At 48.3% G+C, this 17,662-nt stretch overlaps 2 protein-coding genes across 2 annotated transcripts; one reads left to right on the top strand and one right to left on the bottom strand.

Moving 5' to 3' along the window:
- Positions 1 to 733: 733 nt before the first annotated feature.
- LOC140222640 (uncharacterized) lies at positions 734 to 3,499 on the top strand. Its single transcript, XM_072293465.1, has 2 exons — positions 734 to 1,642; positions 1,721 to 3,499. Exons 1-2 carry the CDS (start codon positions 734 to 736, stop codon positions 3,497 to 3,499), a joined length of 2,688 nt encoding a protein of 895 aa, XP_072149566.1.
- A 7,169-nt stretch (positions 3,500 to 10,668) lies between these two features.
- LOC117852788 (cation-transporting ATPase HMA5) lies at positions 10,669 to 17,662 on the bottom strand. Its single transcript, XM_034735047.2, has 9 exons — positions 17,276 to 17,662; positions 15,222 to 15,836; positions 14,203 to 14,632; positions 13,779 to 14,104; positions 13,042 to 13,100; positions 12,621 to 12,963; positions 12,240 to 12,440; positions 11,528 to 11,785; positions 10,669 to 11,433 (listed from the first exon to the last, which is right to left on the bottom strand). The coding sequence occupies exons 1-9, from the start codon at positions 17,588 to 17,590 to the stop codon at positions 10,957 to 10,959; spliced, it is 3,024 nt and encodes a 1,007-aa protein (XP_034590938.1). The 5' UTR covers positions 17,591 to 17,662; the 3' UTR covers positions 10,669 to 10,956.

Raw genomic sequence — 17,662 nt, 5'->3', positions numbered from 1 at the left:
AAATTTGCTAGCGAACACTGAAAGTGGTGCACATTTGCTGGCGGACACCCAAAGTGGAGCCTTTTGCTAGAAGACACATTCGTTGTTGTCAATTTTGCTGGAAGACACTTTGCACCGGTTGAGGAGAGAGAATCTTTTTTGTTGGACATCCGGTGCCCCTGTTCCCCTGACCCATATTTTGGTCGAGCCAGACAAAGGAAGCGGCGGCCCGGCCCAGACTCCCGTTGCTAAGCACTTTCCCAACCTTCCCTATCTGCACGGCAAAGGAGGCGGTGGCGGCGGGTGCGGCGCGAGGGCGGCAGTGGCGGTGTGGGTTCGGCGGCGGCTGCGGCGCGGGAGCGGCGACGGCTGCGTGGGTTCGGCGACGGCTGCGGCGCGGGAGCGGCGGCGGCTGCGTGGGTTCGGCGACGGCTGTGGCGCGGGAGCGGCGGTGGCTGCGTGGGTTCGGCGACGCGGGCGCGGGTGCGTGGGTTCTCCACCAAGGGCGCTTCATCGTGCACCATGAGGGGCTGAGGAAGAACGGCACCAGAAAGATGAAGTCCCCTATCAGGAACAACGTGCAGAGCCTGGGTTCTCCACCAAGGGTGCTTCAATTCAAATGGATTCCAAAAGGGTTAGTGCCTTTTCTTGAACCCTAACTCGCTCGATTTGTATGTGTTACCTGTGGATGCATTAAAAAGACTACATTTTTTAGCTCGTTTAGTTTCGATCTGGTATTTATTTTGTATTTAGGATGGATCCGACGGCCGCCTGTAGGGTGGCGATTAGAGTTCCTAGCTATGTAGAGCATAGACCAGATGGGCTTGATGATTATCATGTAACTACTAACTTCATGCGTGTGGTAGACAAGGATACCACTAATTGGATAGATTTTAGTGCTATGCTTGCTGAGGAGATATTTCATGGGAAGGATCAAGCCTTGGAAGTCACTTTCTTTGACAAAACCAAGGATGAGACAGTGCAAATAGATTCTGACTCTGCTTTGCTAGAAGCATTTGAGGTGTATTGGGAGAGTAGAAGGCTGCCATTGACTGTAGATGTTGTTGACACTGGACCTCGATTAGTGCAGCCCCAAGTTTGTCATGCCAATGCATCTGCTGTTACCACACAACAGAGTCAAGTCATGTGTTTGCCAATAGCTATGATTCTTCCTCATGAAAATGTCATTCCTGATGGTAATGTGAACCCTGATGAAAATGTCACTCCTGATGGTAATGTGAACCCTGATGATGGTGATCGCAATGCTGATGACGACTGGGGAGAGTCAGATGAAGTTGAGTATGTTGGAGTAGATGATGAGAAAAACAAGTACAAGGATCTGTTGGTTGATGGTGCTGAGGAGGACTGTGATTACTACCCTGGCTCTGACCCAAAAGATGATGACCCACTTGTTGTGGATGATGAGCAGGGCTGTGAGAGTGTGCTGCATGTGACTGACATAGATAACCCTAAGATAGCTGTTGGTGTTACATTTGAAGATGGTTATTGTTTTAAAAGGTGTATTAGGCAATATGTTGTGCTTTATGAAGTTGAACTTGCAGTTCCATATAGTGAGTCAAGGAGGTTCAGAGCATATTGTAAGGCCAAGAAGTGCAGGTGGAGGATTTATGCAGCTCAGTGTCAAGATGGGAGGACATGGCAGGTATGTGTTGTAGCACTAAACCCCTATTCATTCTTTGTTGACAACTAACTATTGACTCTTTTTTGTTGATTGTTGCAGATTAGGAAGTTGCCACACAAGCATAACTGTGCCAGCAAAAGCAAAGTGCAAAAGAACTGCATGGCTACCAACCACTGGGTGAAGGACAGAGTGATAAATTGGCTTAGGGAAGATCCAACTCTTGGGGCTAAAGTTTTGAAGGATAGGTTAGAGAAGAAGTATTGCATCAAGGTTAGCTACTATGTTGCTTGGGACGGTCGGCAAATGGCGTTAGATGAGATTATGGGTGGCTGTGAGGATAGTTTTGTACATGTCTTCTCTTGGAAAGCAGAGATTGAGAAGAGGAGTCCTGGCAGCATTGTGTCAGTTGAATGGGATATTGTGAATAAGCAGCACAGATTTAGTAGGATGTTTGTAGAACTGAAGCCATGCATTGATTGCTTCCTTAATGGATGTAGACCTTATGTAGGAATTGACTCAACAGTGCTGACTGCAAAGTCGAAGGGCCAGTTAGCAGCAGCTGTAGGAATTGATGGCCACAACTGGATGTTCCCTGTGGCCTATGGTGTATTTGGTAGTGAGACTAAGGAGAACTGGGAATGGTTCATGAAGATGCTTCACAAGGCTATTGGTTCACCACCTGGGCTTGTCATTTCTACTGATGCAGGCAAAGGAATAGATAAGGCAGTTACCAAAGTCTTCACAAATAGTGTAGAGCACAGAGAATGCATGAGGCATCTTTTCAAGAATTTCCAGAAGATATTTAGAGGTGAAGTGTTTGAAAGGAACTTGTGGCCTGCATCAAGGTGCTATAGGCCAACAACACATGATAGACACTGGAATGAGATGCTAAAGGCTTGCCCAAAGGCAATAACCTGGTTGTTGGACAATCATAAACAGTTATGGGCAAGGTCAAAGTTCAGCAGAACAAGCAAATGTGACTATGTCACCAACAACATAGCTGAGACCTTCAACAACTGGATCAGGAATGACAAGTCCTTACCTGTTGTGGAACTGATGGACAAGATAAGGCAGTTGATCATGGAAAGGTTCTGCACTAGGACACAGCTGGCATCAAAGTTATCTGGCAAAGTTCTGCCTCATGTAATGAAGGAACTCCACAACAAAAGCAGGAATCTAAGGTACACCATACATAGGAGTGGACCAATGGTAGGAGAAGTAGGAGGAGTGAATAAAGACCTAGTACCATGGAGGTTCATTGTTGATCTGGAAAAGAAGGAGTGCACTTGTAGGCAATGGCAGCTGACTGGTTTGCCTTGTGTGCATCCAATTGCTTTCATAGGCACAAGAAGGGTAGAGTTGGAGGATTTTGTGGACCCTTACTACTATGTAGACAAGTTTAAAGCAGCTTATGAAACTGTTGTGCCTCCTATGCCAGACAAAGAAGAGTGGGAGAAGGTGGATATTGGCTTCAAGCTCCTTCCTCCTATCTACAAGAGAGCAGCAGGAAGGCCAAAGAAAAGAAGGATGGTTGGTGTTGAAGAAGGTGGGTCCAGCAGCAAAGGCAAGAGAAGGTGTAAAAGATGTGGTGGAATTGGCCACCTCCAGAAAACTTGCAATGAAACTGTCAATGACCCTGATGCACCACCAGCTCCACCACCAAAGAAGAGGAGAACTTACAAGCTAAAAGTGGTTGAGATTATAGAGACCACAGATGATCCATCTAAGAAGCAGAAAAGGAAGGCCACATCCAAGGGGAAACAACCCAACAAGAAAGGGAAAGCAACTCCTGCTCAGCTTGCATCTCCTGCAAAAGATACACAGTATGTGATCAAGCTGACACAGCATGTCTTGTCTTTGTTTTTTCCAAATTTTTAGCTGACTATTAATAAGCTGTTACATTATACAGGGTTCCACATTCTCCGGTCACTAGGAGCCAGGCAAAACACCAAGTGACATCCAGTCCAAGGATAATGACTAGGAGTCAGGCTATCTCACAACTGACATCCAGTCCAAGCCCTTCCTATAGGAGCAAGAGGGACTTGCTGGATTTCTAGACCTTTTGTGCAGAACCAACAGCAACATCTGCTGTCCTCAAGTACTGCTGTTGTGATGACTTGTGATGACCTTTTATATTTTATAACTTGTGATGTATTGAACTTGGTATCCTGATGAATTTAACTTGGTATTGTAATGACCATGATCATGTAATGATGGTGATGTATTGAACTTGATATTGTAATGAATTCAACTTGGTGATGTAATGAATTCAGCTTGGCAAAGTCAGATAACTGGCCCATTCCATTCATTTTATAGATAATACCAAAGTTCATGCATTCTTATACAACATGCACATGGCAATAAAGTTGACAACTCCTAGAAACACATTGGGCACATTCATCCACCTATTCACTCTCTCCTCTCCAGCTATGCTACTCATAGCCACCCTCTGAGCAGATACTACATTGGTCAGGTTCAGCAGAGCCGTCTCCACCTCCTTCATGCCTGCCATCAATCCTGCAACGTCCCCAGCATCTTCTGGGCTCATTGGCTTCCACATGAAGAAGGCACACTTGTCGCTGCCCTGCTCAGGACCAAGAACAGAAGCTTGGGATGAACCCTAGCTGCGAATTTGACACCGCCCGAATGGACCCCAAATCAATGAAGATAACTTACCCAATCTCGATTCCTGCAAGTATCGAACTTCTTCAATGGATTGTTTTGGGTTCTGGAGGTCCGCTTCACAACGGTCGGTGTCCTGCAGAACGGGCACAGTGTTTGAGCATCTCGCGCTCCTCGCGACCGCGTAGATGCACTAGAGGTGGAAGCAGCGCCCGAGCCTGTCGTCATCCGTCCTCTGCTTGCCCTATCCGGTCGTAGACGCCCACACCCGCGCCGCCGAACCCACGCAGCCGCCGCCGAACCCACGCCGCCGCCGCAGCCCCCACGCCGCACCGCCGCCGCCTCCTCCTTTGTCGTGCAGATAGGGAAGGTGGGGAAAGTTCTTAACAACGGGAGTTTGGGCCGGGCCGCCGCTTCCTTTGTTTGGCTCGACCCAAATATGGGTCAGGGGAACAGGGGCACCGGATGTCCAACAAAAAAGATTCTCTCTCCTCAACCGGTGCAAAGTGTCTTCTAGCAAAATTGACAACAACGAATGTGTCTTCTAGCAAAAGGCTCCACTTTGGGTGTCCGCTAGCAAATATTGCCTTCCTTGAGCCGCTTCACGTCGGCTGCGGTCGTCTCAAGGAGCTCGGCCTTCTTCTTCTTGGCAGCTGGGCTGGACGATTCGGAGTCGTCACCTGGCACCCCGAATGAGGTCTCCGCAGGGAATGCTGCTGCCACAGCGGGTGCCTTTAGCTTCGTGGCACTCGTCTTCTTACGCTTCTTCTTCTCTGCCTCCAGCTTCTCCCCCTCTGGCGCCTTGGACTCCACCTTGTGGACGGCCTGGCGTGTCATCTGCCCAACAGGAGCAGTGTGCCTAGCCTCCGTCCCGCTGCCTTGGACTGGTACGTCCTCGCCGGAGTCATCAAAGGAGGAGTCCGACTCCCAATCTAGGGCGGCAAGTGGCTGGTCGATTTCAGTGGTCGGGCAAACCTTGGGATGCTGCTGCTCGGCCCCTCCAGTAAGTGGTGCCGGATAGAAAAACTCACATTCTCGGCTCTAAAAAGTAAAATAGTATTAAGCAGAAATAGACGCAAAAGTGAAGCAAACAAGCCAAACGATGAAATCAAGAACTAACCAGATTGGCCGACCTCACAAGGAGTACGCCTTGGGGCAGTGCTTGTTCTTGTTGATGCCACCAAAGAACTTGCAAACCCGGCCAGTGACCTCTTCCCGGGTAACCTTCCGCTGTACTTCCCAGGTTGGATCCAGCGGACCCGAGTATTCGTACGCTAGATGGACCCTATCCTTGACCGGTTGTGTTAACCTTCGGGAGAAATTGATGCTCATAGCTTCTGCTGTTAGCCCACATCTCTTTAGGTTGGCAATCTCCTCCAGCAGCTGGTTGACCTAGACCATCTCCTTGGAGGTCGGTTGGTTCAACCATTTTGGCCTTGTCACAGGCACATTCCCGGCGCGAGGCAGCAACTCGGGCTTCTGGTTGGCAACAAGGAACCACTCCTTGTGCCATCCCTTGTTTGAATCTTTGAGCTGCAGGTCAAAATACTCAGCGACCCTCTTTGGCTGCAGTGAAAATCCACAGCCGCCGATTACCCTCGATTTCTCCTTCGCCGTCACCAGTTTCAATTGGTACAGATATCTCCACAGATTGAAATGGGGGGGATTCCGAGAAATGCTTCGCACAAATGGATAAACATGGCAACGTCGAGTATGGAGTTAGGGTTCAGATGCACTAACTCAATCTTGTAGTACTCAAGCAATCCGCAGAAGAAATCCCCCATTGGGATCCCGAATCCCCGCTCAAAGAACACCGCAAAGACGACAGCTTCGGTCTTGTCCTCAATGGGGAATTCCTAGCCCGCGGTCGCCTTCTAGTCTAGGAGGGACTTGGGTCCGAGCAGGCCGCAATCAATGAGGGTCTGGATCCGTTTCTCAGTCATCACGGACTTCATCTAGTAGGTGGATGGATCAGGTGCCTACTCTATCACCATTTCTTCGGTTTCTAATCCTCGCAGTGCATATCGAATGTAGGTGGGCCTCTTGTTCGCATACGGCCGGGAATGGTGTCATGGTGGTGGTGACTACAGCCTTCGGGCGAAGGAGCGATGGATGTGGTTTATGGATACGGCGGCGTGACGTAGGGCTCTCAGGGGCGGTGGCGATGGTGTTGGCGGCAGCAGCGTTTTAGTGTGAGTGGAGAGGAAATGAAAATGGAACCGCGTCCCTTTGGCTTTTGAAGAGGTTGACAATGTAAACCTAGCAACGAAATCCGCGGGTCCCCTGTTATGGTGCACGCGATAGACGGAATTCGCGGGTTTTCCGTTACATCCCATGACGTGCCTTTGGGCCCCACCAGTCCTCGCGCTTGGGGGCTAAGCGCCTATTTTAGGTCGGCATGCCTCTGTGGCCCCGTCAGTCCTCGCACTCGGGGGTTGCAACGCCCTCCATGTGCTTCCCTTTGAACTACAGGATGCCAGATATCTCGGAGCTCGGCAGTCGCATAGGCATGCACATTGGGTCATATGCTTGTGGAATCTTCAATTTTTCTTCCTTTTCGTTTGAGCACTGCGCAACCTCTCCATCACTATGACAACATCGTACCTTCAGCCGAGTTCATTACAAGCTCCGTTGCGCATCCATCAGGTTCCTGTTCGACTCCACATCGCTTGAGGGCTTGAGGGATAAGGGTGCCCACGGGTCCCCATCGACTAGGATACTGGTCGGCCCTAACAAGTGTGCCCGACCATACCGTGCAGGCCAAGGCATGAAAACGCGTGAAGCACAAGCCAGCTGGCCGGGTGAACGGATTCTGCTCGGATATCATGGGATACTTGTTGTAAACCAATTTAGATTGCTTTCCATGTAACAATCGACTATGATTAGATCCTATCCGATTGTAACCCTAAGACGTCAGCCTATATAAGGCGGTCAGGGACGCCTCCCGAGGGCATCTTAACTCTTCGCATCCCGTACCAGCAATACAATCCACCAAAATACAGGACGTAGGGTATTACTCTCCAGAGGCTCGAACCTGTTCAAACCTTGTGTCTCTGGGTTACTATTCGAGTTCTTAGTCTTGCGATCTCCCCTGCCTACAAATCTACCACCTGGGTAACCCCCTGTTGGACTGCCGGTCACTAAATCTGACATCATCCAACAAAAAAAACCCCACAACAGCATCATTGCCATGGCTGCTACCCAAGGTAGCCTCCCAAAGGCTCAATAGACATCACACAACAACTATATTAGCCATGGGCAGGCTCCTCCTCAGCAACACAGACCCACATTAGAGACAGGTTCATGGCAACAACTTCACATCCACGCGGTAACTCCACATGAATCGTAAATAAGTTCATGAATGGACTGTAAACAACAAGCGAACGCATTAAAAAACATGACAATTCATCAAGAACACATGTAGATCCGGTGAGGATACCCCACTAAATGCACAAATAAACCTAAATGTCAGATCCCTTCCGCGGGAATCCTAACCCTTCACGCATATAATAGGATTCCATCCAACAGATCATAAAAGATAGAGCAACAATAGCAAGACTCCATCGTAGGAGACCCAACCCCTTTGCAATGAACAACAACCACAACCCTAACTAGAACAGAAGCGTAGATCGAAGCCATACCTCCGCAAAGATAAAGACGACCGTCCTGGGGAAGATGAGGAACACGCGTGTGCCGGTGGAGGACCCGAGGGATGACTCGAACAGCAAGTAGACGAGGCAGATCTGCTCGGTGGAGAGGAAGAAGCAGGTCACGCCAGGGGCGAAGATATTGCTAAAGTGGCCAGGGACGAAGAGGTAGCAGATGTGCTCGGTGACGAAGACGAAGCATGGATCCAACGCTTGTTGCTGACGGAGACCCGGTGCTCGCCGGTGAAGATGTACCCGCGCTCGCCGGTGAAGAAGTACCTGCGGCTGCCCATACAGGCGACCATGGATGACTACGGATCAGGCGCCCTGCCACCGGCCGCGCCGTCGCCTCCAAGTCGCCGGGATGAGAGGAGAGGTGCGGAGGAGTTGAGTGCGAAAGGGAGACAGGAGAGAGGAGTGGAGGCGGCGCGTCTGCGGGGAAGGAGGTGACGCGACCAGGTGGACACCACCTTATACTGGCGGGAGGTAACCCTAGCCGGCTCAATTTGTGGCGCCAAAGGCTAGCTCATCTCGTACCTTCCCTCCGCATGCGGCAAAACGCGCTTGCATGAGCCTACACCGCGTGAAACGGCTAGCTTTTTACGTTCCACGTAGTGCAGGCTAGCGGACCGTTTTGCTTTGCATCACACGGGTCTAGTTGGGGAGGCCGACTAAGCTAGCAAAGCACTAGCTAGGTTGGCCCAACCTACGTCCGGACTACCAAACGTACCCTTCTCGGCCACTAGAAAAGGAGAGGGGCTGCGGTGTTCCGTTTGGACAACGGAACTACCTGGGATCACGGGCCCAAAAGAAAGCCCCTTTCTGAACCGCGCACCCCGAGCCGCGGATGCACGCAGGATACGGCCGTGCGGTTCGTGCGGTGACGACCAATGAGCAGCGGCCCCATGCACGACGCACTCAGCCTCAGGAGACAAAGACAAGAAAGGAAGAGGCAAGTGGCTCGTCGGAGTTGAGAGCGAAAAAGGAGTGGTGCAGGGAATCTGGTGGTTAAAAGAAAACGCCGGCGCCGCAGCTAGTCTCTGCTCGCCGATGCGGAATCCGGAATCCAGCGAGTCACCAACCAAACCACAAGTAGGCGGCTGGGCCCGGGCGGCTCCTCCGTGACCCTGACGGATGGGGCCGATAGGATGGCGCGATGGATCAGGGTCACAGGAGCTCCGAGCTCGCCTCTGCAGCGTGTGGTGATGCGTGCCCATCGGCGCATGTGTGAGTTGCGACGACTGACATGACGTGAGAGCGCAGGTAGCGATGGGTGCCGTGTTGGAGTTTGATTGTGCAGCCAGCCCCGGTGCCGCCCAATGCATGGTGCCAACGGCCAAAGCGCGACCGTGACCGCGCACGACCCGATCCCTGGCGTATCTTCTGGGACGGCGGGGCCTCGGCCATGCAAATGCAACGTGAGAAGGTCGCATCAACCTCGACCCCGGCCCGCTTGGCACCCCTCTTTCTTCGGGTCTTCCTGGCCGGATAGTACCTGCGGCTCCCTCTCTCTCGCCCGGTGCATCACGCGCGCCAGAAAAGCGAGGCCGCCGAACACCGCCCTTCCTGGTTTTTTCCTGTATGCATCTTTTAATCTTTTCTGTTTCCGACGAGACGTGGCTGGCGAAACATGTGGCCTGATTATTATATTATATGGGACAGCGTGGAACGCGCGGAGGCGACGGGGGCGCATCTGGCCACCTGACATACCACCTCACCAGCTGATCGACTCGGATGGATTATACACAGAACACGCACTACTCCGATCCGGCGCTCCTGACCCGCTGCTCGCGTCTGCATATCACTAATTAGCGTCGTTAATTGATTAGTTAATCAATCTACAAGCCTGATCACCCGGTGGTCCGGTCCCGGGGCCCCTTGTCGGATTCTTCTGTTCTGTGTGCACGTCAGCGCCTGAATCCATTCTTTTGGTTAAAGTATGTGGCCTGCATCTGTATGATACTTCATACTTCTTGCGTGAGAATCTGGACTCGGAGGGATATATTTATATTAGCAGGAAAAGAAAAAAAAAGGCAGCGTAATATGATTGATTCCACGTAGGAATGGCACTGGCGTGGAGGAGAGTGGTGCGCGCCACTACCCCAACTCGCCCTCAACTCGGAGGGTCCGAGCAGCACCAGTTGTTTCCCTTCGCTCTCCAGTTCTTTCCGTGTCAATGCGCCATCATGGCATGCGACTCGGCATCCTAGCCTGTTATATAATCATATACGCATGTCTACGTCAGGTTAACCAGAGCTTTGTACGTGCGTGAACATTGTTCCAGATGAATGATGGTTCATGGCTCCCTCTTACTTTTTTTTTTTTTGAGAAACGGCTGCCTTCTTAGTGCAGGCAGGAAGACCAGCAAATTTGCTCTTTTTTCCCCTAAGGAAAATAACGCTAGCGAATGGCCAGTGGGCCGGGACCCTTCTCTCTTCTTTTCCTCGGTGTGGGCTTGTGCGTTTGGCCCAATATGTTACGGGCCATGAGCCCACGCTCGTCCCCAAACCAGAACTTTCTTCTGAATTCTCTCTGATAGGCGCAACAACGAACAACATGCCTGCGTGGCCCCACAAGAGAGCACACCGATGGAATGGCGCTGGGACGCCCGGACGGGTCACGCCCCACGGGACGCACGAGCTTAGCCCTATGCGATCTCTTTGGCACTTCGGCAGAACGCCGAACACCAAACTGAATAACCAAGACAAAGCGCATAATCGCTCGCTAAAACCAACATTTTAAACTTTCGCGAATCATTTCCAGCCCAACAAGTCGGTCTTTATCAATCATTTTTTTTTCCGAATTCCATATTACTATAGCAAAAGGGGACAGGCTGATTTACAATTACTGAATGGGATTTTACCATCGCACCTCTAACTCTAATAGCCCAAAAATACCAAAAGGATGGTAAAAGGAAAAAAAAACTTGAGAAGGCTATGAGAATCAACAGAACCCACCCAAAAACCTACAATTTACAAAGGGCGCCATTTCCGCCACAGGCCCACAATCTCCACTTCATTTCTGTAGAACGGTTAAGGGAGCTACGGTACTCACAATTCACAGCAATCACTCTACAGTTATCTGCAACACGGTGGTCAACCTGGGTTTTCTGTACCTCCTCAACAGCAGCGACGAGCACACCACGCTCACGGACGAGAACGCCATGCAGGCGCCGGCCAGCCACGGCGGCATCTGGAGCCCCGTGAACGGGAACAGCGCGCCCGCGGCGATGGGGATGGCAACCACGTTGTAGGCCATCGCGAAGAAGTAGTTCCACCGGATCCGGCTGAACGTCTTCCGGGAGAGGTCGATCGCGGTGATCACGTCCTCCAGGTTGTTCCGGACCAGCACGTAGTCAGCCGCCTCGATGGCGATGTCCGTGCCCCCGCCGATGGCCATCCCGACGTCGGCTGCCGCCAGGGCCGGGGAGTCGTTGATGCCGTCCCCAACCATGGCGACGATACTCCCGTCCTTCTGGAGGGAGCGGACGACGTCGGCTTTTCCTGCTGGCATGACCTCAGCTCTCACGTCCTCAATCCCAACCTGCCAAAGGACAAATCAAAAGACAAGTTTAACAAGTGAACCTCATGAACGAATTGAAGCCAAAAGAGGAGAACAAGAAAAAGATGAGTCTCACCTCTTTTGCAACAGCTTGGGCGGTTCTCCAGTTATCCCCTGTGAGCATCACTGGATGAACGCCCAACTTTTTAAGTCCTTCCACTACAACAGCAGCCTCCCATTTCAGTGGATCCGTAATGCCCATCAACCCCACAAAATCGCCATCATATGCCACAAGAATGCCTGTTTTTGCATTCGATTCCAGGTCTACCAAGAAACTTTCGGCTTCTGGGGGAATGGTTACACCGTTTTCAGTAATCAAAGTACGGTTTCCGACCTGTAAAAACATTTCTTTTAAAGATAAGCAAGGCTTTATTCACTGACACATATCAATATATAACACTGCTGTCAGCCACTCCTCCCTCTGGCCTATTTTATAAGCCACATTTGACCAGGAATTGAATTCTAAAAGTACTATATATGAGTATAAACGTGCTTTGGAGGTACGAGAGAAGATAATTTGAGTGGTATAAGGGCAGAAGGGATATATTAGGACAGAATGCTTGCATAAATGCATAAATGAAGGGATATACAATGCATGCATAAATGCTTAGGACAGAATGTGGTACAAGGGCAGAAGGGATATATTAGCAAAAGGTTACCAAACAATATTAACATTAATTCTGCATGCATTGTATATCTTGGAGGAAAATTGAAAGGTAATATGCCTTATAGTACAGACAATAGAATGTATGTTAAAAGGACATGGTGGACGTGAGATGTTGACTCACCAAAACATGCTTCCCATTGATTGAGCATTGCACCCCTTTGCCAGGTACTGCAGAGAAGTCTTCGGCTTCAAGCAGCCACTTAGACAATACTTCGTCCCTTCGTTGCTCAATGCCATCTTTTGATGAAGGAAATTTGCCAAAGAAATGGAAATGATATGCATAATCCAAAACAGCTTTGGCAAGAGGATGCTCACTGCTTGCCTGAGTACACAGCAAACACAAATAGCACGCACATCAACACAAAGAAGCCAAAAACATGAGAAATACAAAGCATGTTCTCACAATATATTGATTCCAGATGAGAGTACAAAGAATGAAAACAAGGTATTTTTAAAACACATTGATATTAATCAAAATAGTTTAAGGTCAAGTCTGCCTCACCTCTGCAGATGCAACAAGTGTGAGGAAATCTCCTAGGTCCATTCCCGAGAAAACCTTTGCAGTTGTTACAACAGCTTTTCCTTGTGTTAGAGTCCCAGTTTTATCAAAAACCACATAATTCACATTTTGAGCCCTCTCCAAAGCATCTCCACCTTTTACAAGTACTCCATGATTAGCCCCAATTCCAGTTGCCACCATCACAGCAGTTGGAGTTGCCAAACCAAGGGCACAAGGACAAGCAATCACCACAACAGATATGGCAAACATGAGAGAGAAAACAAAGCAATTGCTATTTTCAGCAACCCATGAATTTGGATATGCACCCAACCATCCACACAAGAACCTACAGAAGTAGCCAATGCACAGGTGAGAAACTTGAACATAGCATCACTCCTAAGTTTACGATAGTTATTGAACTTACCACACAGCAAATGTTACTACAGACAATGTGATGACAATTGGAACAAAAATACTAGCCACCTGAAAAACAATGGAGGTAATGTCAGCAATAACCATAGTAGGCATCTAAATATGATGCTGACACTTTCAGTACACATATAAGGCTTCTTAGCAACTAAACTAGTCTACCAGGACATCCAATAAAATTAAATATGTTTTCTTTCAGGCAAAAATAGCAGGAGAGGCTTGTGCTGCATATATATTGAGATAAGATCAATACAGAGGAAATAATGAAAAAGACAACAGAGAAGATTACACAAAATTGTCTAACCATGACCATGACTGAGCTTGAGCTGAATCACTAGTCTTAGCTCTTAGGATAAATAAGGCAAATTCATGCCTGAAAGATTGGTACCATCTTGCCATTGTAGACTGGATTTAAATTAATCATGTTACAACAAGTAGCAATAGAAGTAGAAGCATATACGAAATGAACATGCACTACATAAGTTGTGATAGAGTAAATTATCATCCTTTAAATGGCAATTAAAGGTCCTCTAAAAGGCAATAAATACACAAATGGGTATACAAAAAGTGTCACATGCACATCATTTCAACTGCGGGAAACAGCAAATAGATCATAAACGATGCTTTGGGATTTAAAGTTACACTAGGAAACTACATGGTCAGCAGACATGTGACTATGTGATACCTACTGACAAAGTAGAATATCAGATAGAAAAGAAAGAGCATACTCACATAATCGGCAAATTTCTGAATAGGTGCTTTGGACATCTGAGCAGTTTCAACGAGAGAGATTATCTGACTCAAAACTGTCCCGGATCCCACTTTTGTTGCTTGTATATGAAGGACGCCGTGTAAGTTTATTGTCCCCCCAATTACAACACCAGATACTTCTTTAGGTACGGGTGCTGATTCACCAGTTATCATACTTTCATTCACATGACTTGTTCCCCAAACGACAACACCATCAGCCGGGACCTTTGACCCAGGAAGCACTTTCAAGACATCACCAGGTTGGACCAACAGTGCATCAATCTCCCTCTCCCCAACATGTTTTCCTTCTGTATTTTTTAAAACAAAAGTGTGAGTTGGTATATAGATATAATATAAGATGCATTTCTGTAGAACTGTTAGATGGGGATAAAATTTTACTAGAGACCTTTGTCCTTCAGAACCAAAAGAGCAGTAGAAGGGACCAGTTCTACAAGCTTCTTAATCGCTTCCGATGTCTTCCCTTTTGCAAGCACCTCAAGATACTTCCCGAACAATACGAATGTAATTATCATTGCACTTGTCTCAAAATATACTGGAGGTCGATATCCAGTAAATGCTCCATATAGTAGTGCACAAACAGAATACACATATGATGCAGTGGTGCCAAGAACCACTAGCACATCCATGTTTGTAGAGCCATGCCTCAGGGCCCTATAAGCCGCAACATAGAACCTTTTGCCAACAACAAACTGTACAATGCTTACCAATATCCACTTCAGCAAATCCCCCATAAGAAATGGTCCACAATGCATGCTTAGTAATGTACTAAGGAAAGGTATACTGGGGCAAACCATACGTATGAAAAATACGGGAATCTGGTGCAATAAACAATTAGACAAGAGTCAGGGCCAAGCAGCATCATACCACAAGTTAAAAGATATTCTGTGAGAAGCAACTTTAAAATAAATAGTGAAATATCTAATATCCGTACATTTTAACCGTAGCTCTAATACCCAACATGTATTCCTTTTAGAAAATGGACCCTGCACTTTCTCTTACCTTTTGTTTTCCCCTTAGTTCCTAGTTAATTGTCAAATTCGATGTATCCCCTTTACAACTTGCCCAAATATTAAATAAGTGTAGCATTTTATTTCTAAGGCATCTTGTTTGCTGGGCCTCACATGCAAGCAAAAAGAAGCAGTGGGATATTATTTAAAATGCCAAAGGTCTGAGTCGGATGTTACAGGAGGGCCATTTCGTCATGATTAAAAATATGAATGAAGAATATTTAAGGGCCTAATCTTATGCTGCCTGCTGCTGACACATTAGACGCCCTGCATGCTGTCTTCCTAGTGATATTAGTGGCAAGGTATCATCACTAAACATGCATTCTTCTTATTCCATTGGCCTAAACTGCACGTTATCTTAGGTGAGAAAAAAAAATTTGGTGAGAGAAAAACTTACACTAAGGAACAAGCTAGAGCGGAGAAGATTAAGCATTTTGGAGGCCTCATGTGCATCATTTGAAGCCCCTCGAGTGTATGGATTCTGAACTTGTGCTTTCAACCTCCCGTTGCCTCCCATCTCAATTGTATCCACAATTGATCTCAGACCAACAGCTTCTGGATCAAATACAATCTCAACTTCTGAGAGGACAGTATTTACATCAAACTGCCGCAAACCATCCATTTTCTTAAGAATATCATGCAATACTTCTACATCCCTCTCTGTGTGCAAGCCAATCAGTCCCAGCAAAATCTTATCTTGCTCGCTACTCTGCAAGAATGCTGCTTCAAAACCAGCATCCTCGATGGCCTGAACAATTTCATCCTTGCTAATGAGAGAAGGAACATACTCAACTTCCCCCAATGAGGTTGCCAAGGCAACAACCGCTCCTTTAACACCAGGTAGCTTTTTTAAGATACCCTCAACCGAGTTCACACAATTAGCACATGTCATTCCTCCTATCCTGAACTGCGCTGATAAAGTCTTCTGTGATTTAGGCTGAGAGACAGCAGAATCAGGAATAATTTCTGCTTCAAACCCGGCATCTTCTATAGATTCAATTATATCCTCTACCTGAAAAGATAAGTTACCAAAATAAAGATGAAGCTATTTAAATGACCCAAATAAGCCAACTAATTTGGTAGGAAATCAAACACCCCTCAAGAATCAGTCATCTATAAACTGGAGCAGGCTTTTGTATATGTGGATGGACAGATCAAGCCAAACCAGATGCGTGCAGATCACAGCACATGCATTGTTAGGTGCCCTGACATTTTAGCTTAAATGTGATGCAATAGGACTCAAAGGTCAAAAGCTGTGTTGACCATGATGATTAAAATAAAACTAGAATATCAAGCATAGTTTAACAGACAATGTACATCCTGTCCAATTTTCCATGCGAATAATGAACCACTGATAAAATGGCTTCTCAGTAAACAAATACATAAAAATTCAAAATGTGGGTATATAGTTGACAATGTGACAAAAAAAAGTAACAATGTGCAAGCTACTGTATGTAATTGGACTGAATAGAAGATTACATGTTTATATCAGCTTCCAGTACCTAAGTTATGGCGTGCTTTGAAGAATTTAATAACTATGCCAGGTTAGTTCAAGGATAAACAAAATTGCTAGGTCCATGGCTCAATTGGTACTCTCATTAACAGTCGACAATACCATATTTAGAGTGCCACTAAAGAGTTATGCACGGAACACACCCAGCTTCACTGTTACCATGGAAGTAAAATCCCATCATATTGTTTGGTAACTTTCCTGAACCTAAAGTTGAGTTCAGCGCTTGTTTTCCCCTGGAAACATTCAGCAGCTCGCAGCTCAACTACCGATCAAAAGCTATTTTAGCACACCAGCAACTCATTTCCTGTAGTAGCTTCAACTGATTGCAGCTGTGTGCCAGCCTTGAGCTCCCGAATCCCACAATGCACGCACAGCTGATCAGGAATCACGAGCTTCCAACGAAGTTACAGCTCACCCAATCACGAAAGCAAAAAGAGCAACAACTTTGAGCACCTGAATAGCCAAATCTTACAACTCCAGATTTCAGAGTTGATGATATAGCATTTACTCCACCAACCAAATCAGGAATCACTGAAACAGTACCGCCGAAGGTGTCAAGCTCAAAATTCCACACCCCACAACTGAAGGCAAAAATTCCAAGCGCATACATAATTAACTTGATCACACGAAGAAAATACTAGACGATGCAAATGCACCGACTCTCCAAGCGCTACCAGAAACGCCGCAAGCTCCCCGACCCAGTTTCCTGTTCTGACACGCAAAAACGCAGTCCAACCATCGCCAAACGCAGCAAGTTACCCGGAAAAACCGCAGACAATTCAAAAAGATCACCACCCCGCAACCGCAACCGCCCGCGAGCTCGCAGCTCGGAGCCGCACGAGCCTCGCGTCCACTCCACGGGCGCGCGCGCGCAAGGATCGCATCGTCACGCCACACCAACGCGGTGGGAGGAGAGAGAGGGAGAGCAGCATCGTCACCTTGGCGAGCGCGGGGTCGAACACGACGTGGGCGCGGTTCTGGAGAAGCGACACGGCGACTCGCCGCACGCCCCGGCGCGCGGAGACGGCGGCCTCGACGGCGCTGGTGCAGGCGGAGCACGTCATGCCCGTGACGCGCACGTGCGCCTCCGCCGCGGCCTCCTCCTCCCCCTCCGCGCCCGCTCCGCCCGGCGGGGGCACCCCCATCTCCTCGTCGTAGGAGTCCAGCAGCGCCACGTCCTCCATCTCGTCGCCGCGCCCGCCCGCCGCCGCCGGCCGGCCGCCGGCGACGGCCGATAGCTGCAGGTGGGCCATGCCTGTCAGGCGCTCTCGGGTGGTGTGGTGGTGGGAATAATTTGGTGGGAGAGCGAAACGGGTACTCGGAGA

The sequence above is a fragment of the Setaria viridis genome, chromosome 4 (assembly GCF_005286985.2).
Source record: "Setaria viridis chromosome 4, Setaria_viridis_v4.0, whole genome shotgun sequence".
Lineage (NCBI taxonomy): Eukaryota > Viridiplantae > Streptophyta > Magnoliopsida > Poales > Poaceae > Setaria > Setaria viridis.
This window is presented reverse-complemented; position numbering and strand designations above follow the sequence as displayed.